This window comes from Parus major, chromosome 1 (genome assembly GCF_001522545.3).
Source record: "Parus major isolate Abel chromosome 1, Parus_major1.1, whole genome shotgun sequence".
NCBI lineage: Eukaryota > Metazoa > Chordata > Aves > Passeriformes > Paridae > Parus > Parus major.
The window spans coordinates 905,276-911,041 of record NC_031768.1 but is presented as its reverse complement, the minus strand read 5'-3'; the positions used below and the strand labels follow the sequence as shown (position 1 = coordinate 911,041).

The window sequence follows — 5,766 nt, the reverse complement described above, 5'->3', positions numbered from 1 at the left end:
CAGGAGCTGGGGAGGCTCAGGGGGATCCAGGCTGGGCACCTGGGGCTCCTCTCCTGCAGAAGCCCCCGTTTGTCCTGAGGTGATGAGGGACAAACCCCACGGGCAGGGAGCTCCCCCTGCACTTCAGGGTTTGGGAAAGGAGCCAGGAGCCACAGAACATGAACATTTCCCTGGAATCACAGCCTGCTTGGGCTGGAAGGGCCTTTCCAGATCCCATTCCTTGATCTTTGTGGAACTGGTGCTGACTGGCCCCTCTGGTGGTGGTTGTAAAGATCCAGAAAATGCCTTCTCTAAATGGAGTTCAGGTTTAGAATGGTAACTCAGCACTGAGACACAACCTTCTTTTACAAGGAAATACAATGAGATTTTTTTTTCTGTATTTTTGAAATGATTTCAGGTTTGACAATCTGGGACTTTCCCCAGGCATTGGATTTTACAGAATAAAATTTCAGCACTTTTTGCATTGTCTGCAGAACATCAGAATCTTAATTAAACTGTAATTAAAAAAAAAAAAAAAAAAAGAGAGAAGTTGTTTGGCAAATTTGGCAAGTTGCTGGCTTGGAACAAGGATGAAAAGAAAAGCAAATTTTAGGATTAATCCACTGGAGGGAAGCTGCCAGCAAGGCTCATTAATAGAAGTCTGATGTCTGGTGGGAAAAACCAGAAGCCCTGTGGCCTGGCAAAGAGAAACCAGCAGAGAAGTAGAGGGGATTATTTATTTAACTAAACAGTCCTGCTGCTTCAGAGAATTCAGGGAACTGCTTTGTCAGAAGTGAGCAGAACCAGCTGCATCCTGAGACTGGATGAGTTCCACTGCAAGAAATAGAAAATCCCTGCTGGAAGCAGTCCTGGGGTGCCAGCAGAGCAGCCTGGATGGCCTGGGATGCTTTTTCTCCAGTTCTGTTAATTTTCTCTTGTATTTTCCAACTTTTTTTGTTCTGAGAACCTCACTGGGACAACAAGGATGTCAGCATTGGCTTTCTTTTGGATTATGGAGCTTCCAGTGGTGGAAGTTCAAATGTGTCCCACATTTTCCTGTCCTGGTGGGGGGTTCCAGGCCAGGTTGGAACACCCTGGGACAGTGGGAGATGCTTTAAGGTCCCTTCTGAGCCAAGCCCTGCTGGGATTCCGTGAAACTCTTTGGGATTTCTGAACCCCTGAGCCAGTCTGGGGGGGCTGAGCCGAGCCCCAGGATGGGCTCTGGTCACTGCAGGCTCCTGGAGCTGTCCTGAGCCACGGGAGGGGCCGGAGGTGACCTCTGCAGGTGGGGCAGGCTGGGGCTGTGGGGTCTGGGCAGGGCAGGGTGACACGGGTGACCCTGCAGGGGGTGGCACTGACCAGGGGGTGCCCGCTGTCCCCGCAGTGTGCCAGGTGATCGGAATGTACGACTACAGCGCGCAGAACGACGACGAGCTGGCCTTCAACAAGGGCCAGATCATCACCGTGCTCAACAGGGAGGACCCCGACTGGTGGAAGGGGGAGGTCAACGGCCACGTGGGGCTGTTCCCATCCAACTACGTGAAGCTGACCACGGACACGGACCCGAGCCAGCAGTGTGAGTGTGCGGCCGGGGCAGGTGGAACACGCAGCATTGCCGGGCCCCGCGCAGCCCCCGGGCTCTTTGAAGACCTTTCTGTCCCCCCCGTTGTGTTTGGTTTCCTTCCCATGCCCGGAGCACGTTCCCCTTTCCCCTCCCCTGCTCCCCCATCCCCACCCGGATCATTTTTGCTCCATGCCTCGCCACGCCTGCCTCATTTCCCCAGCTTGAATTTGCTCATTGTTTTGTTTTGCTTATGTGTTGTTTTCCTCCTTTTTCTAGGAATCATATGTTGTCCATCCCCCACTCAGGCTTGAAAGTCCTCAAAGAGACCCACTATCCCATAGCAGTGCCCAGAGGGATGATGGGAGCCTTGATCATGTGCCTTCCAGCATGATCATGATCATCTACTGCCTTCTGAGTCAAGAACACACTGCACAGCACTTTTACCTCATTTGACATTTAGTTGCATGGAATCGCAATGGTCGAGCTAATCACCGACAAAATTAAACTGATTCAAAACAAAACAAAACAAAACAAACCACAAAACACAAAACACAAAACACACACACACAAAAAAATAATAATAATAAAAATAATCAGAGGATAGTGGGTCCTTTTGTGGCTTTCAGAGTTACCAAACTAATTTTTCCACCTTTGCACAGGTGCTTTTGGTAGTTTAAAAAAATTATTTTTTAAAGATATATTTTAGCCTTTTAAAGGAAAAGTATAAATTAAATTTTTTCATTGCAATTTTGTTTGTGCAAAAAGACCCACTATCAAGGAATGCTGCATGTGCTATTAAAATTGTTCCAAATGTCCATGAATTGGAGACTTTATGTATCTTTCTTTTTTATTGTTCACTTGTCCAGTGTTGTCAATATGTCTCTTTTTTTTTTATTATTATTATTTTAATTTTCTTCTTTTTTTTTTCCTTTTTTTTTTTTTTTTAATTTTTCTTTTTAATTACAAAAGAACAGAAGGAGTTAAAATCAGTTTAAGGAAGTTGAAATGTGCCCAGTTCCAGGTATTTTGTTGTAGTTACTGTACTGTTTGTAGCAGGTGTTGTTGTTGAGTGTGTAACCCATGGTGGAGAGGGGAAATGCCCTCCTCCCGTGAACCTGGAGCGATGTTTTCCCCAGCTCTGTGGATTGGATTTTGCACATTTGTGGCTGCAGGCAGTGAGCAGCCGCCCTGCTCCAGGTGCTGTGCAGCATTCCCGGGCCAGGAACCGCTGGAATGTTCCTCCAGGGCTGGCAGAGCCCCCGGGGCTCCCTCCCTTCATTTCTGTGCAGCACCACCTGAACCAGTCATTGTCCTGACAAGAACGAATGTATAGAACGATCTCCCTGCGATTAATTTCCAATGTTTACATTTTTTGTGACTGTGGAGTTGATACGGAATGCCAGGAGCGGGCCGTGGAGTTGTGGCCGCGCTGTAGCCGAGCCGTGGCCGTGTGTAGCGTTAGTGGCCGGCTCTTGCTGAAATTCCTGCTGCTGGCAGTGCCCTCCTCCCAAAGCCTGGAGCACCACAGAGCCCTGCTACTAACGATTTACCACTGATTTACCACTGAGTTCCGTGCTGCTTTCCGTGTCCCACTGTCCCCTGGAGCCCTCCCAGCCCAGCTCCCGCTCCCCACCCGTCCTGCGGTGCAAAGGACAAGTCAAGCTCCTTACTCAGTTGCACTTCAGTATTTCATCACTATGAATGTAAATTATATAAATATATAAAAACCTGCAGCTTTAACAACTGTAATACAGCCTTTCCAATTAGTTCCATGTATAGAGAATTAAATCCTTCCTACAAAAGAGGCCGACACGTGTTTGTTGTCTCGTTGCTGGGTCACACCGAGCTCGCCACGGGCCGTGAGGGCACCGAGGGATTTGCCAGCAGCACAGCCTGGAGCCCTTTGCCCCTCACAGGGACAACTTCCCTGGGTTCTTGGAACGTTGTTTCACTCTAATTACAAAGATTCATCATCCTCACCTGCAGCCTTTTGCCCCTCTGGCTGAGGGGGGATTGCTGGGGTGTCCTTGGGCTCCTGGTGGGACCCTTCCAGCTCAGGAGCCTCTGATTCCCTACCAGGCTTTCTACGTGGTTCCAATCAGTGGATGTTGATTTTTTTTTTTTTAATAGATAAATTAAATATTCTTGCTTGGTTTGCCATGGGTTTACCTGGATTTGGGATGTGTTTTATGGCAGGAGCTCAAATCTGAAAATATGCACAACTGCACAGATTTTCCTTCCTTTTAGGACACTATTTAAACAGTAATACATCCTTCTTTTCTACCCTAAAAAAATAATTCTCCATCATTGCCACTTGCTGACAACTGCAGAAATGGAACAGCCCATCCCTCTTGTAATTTTCAGTGCTTTCTGTGGGGATGGAGCCAGATTTGACTCCACTCTGTCAATATTTTGTGCATTAACTGATATTTGAACAAGAGGATCTCTCTTTTCCCATCCTGAGCTGCTGGGATGAAAATCTGACTCGACTAAAAGCTTTGGCCATTAGGGACATTGTGGCTCCTGTGACTTCAGGCCACAGCTACAAACTGGATCTGTAGTGAAATATTTGCAGTAATTCAGCTGTAGGGGATTCAGGTGCTGCTCTTTTCTTTCTCTTTACATCGATTGGGAGGAAAAACGAGGCTCCTGCAGCGCCCTGCAGGGTGGAGCTGCTCTGCTGTGTCCTCCAGGGGCTGATACTGGAGCCTTTCAAAGTCACCGAGTCCTAAAAGTCACCTGGGAGGGGCATCTGGAGTTGTCCCGCTGGGATTCACAGGGAATCCCGGGATCCTGGTGCTGGAAAAGCCCTCCCAGCCCAGGGAGTCCCAGCTGTGACCTGTCCCCACCTTGTCCCCAGCCCAGAGCCCTGAGTGCCACGTCCAGCCCTTCCTTGGGCACCTCCAGGGATGGGCACTGCAAAGCTCCCTGGGCAGCCCCTGCCAAGGCCTGAGCTCCCTTTCCATGGGCAAATTCCTGCTGCTGCCCACCCTGAGCACACACGAGGTGCTGCTTGTGCCAGGAGCCCTCAGGCAGAGGAGCAAAAGAAATCTCATGTACAGAGTCCCAGAGAGGCTCCCTTGTGGATTAAGTGTCAGATGTGGGAGTCCCTGTAACATTTATTTCCTCCATGAGTCCCTAAGGGGGCTCTGGGAGCTCGGCAGGGAATGTTTCATCCTCCTCCTCCTCCTCCTCCTCCTCAGGGATTCTCCCTGAGCTGCAGGGACCAGGGCAGCGACTGCTTTACCTGTCTGCACTTGTCCTGATGGATATAAATATATATAAATAGAGGTATGAGAAGGGGAATCTGATCAGCTGGGGCTGCCCCTGGATCCCTGGCAGTGCCCAAGGCCAGGCTGGACATTGGGAGCTCCTGGGACAGTGGGAGCTGTCCCTGCCATGGCAGGGGTGGCTCTGCTGATCCTTAAAATCCCACCCAAATCATCCCTGGATTTTGTGAATTGGTTCTTTATATTCATTTTCCTGTGCCAGGCGCCTTCTCCCCTTGCACAGGAATTGTCACTTGAGGGATGGAGAGGAGGCTGCACTTCCAGATATTCCCAGTGCTGCTGATTTTATTCTTCACTGTTTTTATTGTTTGTGGGAATTCCCTCTGTATCAAACTGCTGACAAAGAATTCCCATGGATGTTTTTTTTGAGAATTTGTTCTTTTCAATACTTGAAATCTGTCCAAGACAGCTCTTAGCTCTGAAACATGGATTTATCAAGAACATTTTGCTTTATATTCAGGATCAGTTTTATTTAAACCTCAATTCTTTTGGAGCTTTAGTGGCTTCACTTTCTGTCCCCATGAGTCACAGAGCACATTTTATTCTCATAACCAAAATGACTGAAATTCTGCTTTTGTTCTCTGGTTTTAAAGCACTTTTTAGTTCTTTGTGCTTATTGACTCCAGCTATTTAACTTGTTATACAGCAACTTCTGTGCAGTAAATTCAGATGACAAATGGCTTGTTTTAAAATTCATTTTAGACAAGTTCAGTAGATTCAGGAGCAACACCTCAAACATTTCTGCATCAGTTGAATTGACACAACAGGGAAACAAACTCCTCCTTAGCTGCACACGGTGCTGAGGTGACCTTTGGGCTTCAGGACTTTGTGCTGGTGCAGTTCCAAACTCAAATGGTTTTCAGCAAGACTTCACTGCCCACCTGGGGCCTTTAATGAGCAAAGCACTGGAACTGAGCTGGAGGGACCCCCAGG

At 48.2% G+C, this 5,766-nt stretch overlaps 1 protein-coding gene across 6 annotated transcripts in view; it reads left to right on the top strand.

Moving 5' to 3' along the window:
• Positions 1 to 5,766, top strand: part of ITSN1 (intersectin 1) — a 98,370-nt gene that overhangs the window by 76,815 nt on the left and 15,789 nt on the right. For 5 of the 6 annotated variants that reach the window (XM_033517186.1, XM_033517237.1, XM_015618743.3 and 2 more), the window contains one exon: positions 1,364 to 1,555. In XM_033517186.1, coding sequence (XP_033373077.1) covers positions 1,364 to 1,555 — 192 coding nt within the window. Of the gene's footprint in view, positions 1 to 1,363; positions 1,556 to 1,819; positions 3,349 to 5,766 lie in introns of those variants that run through there. The other variant, XM_015618768.3, reaches the window with a different exon arrangement.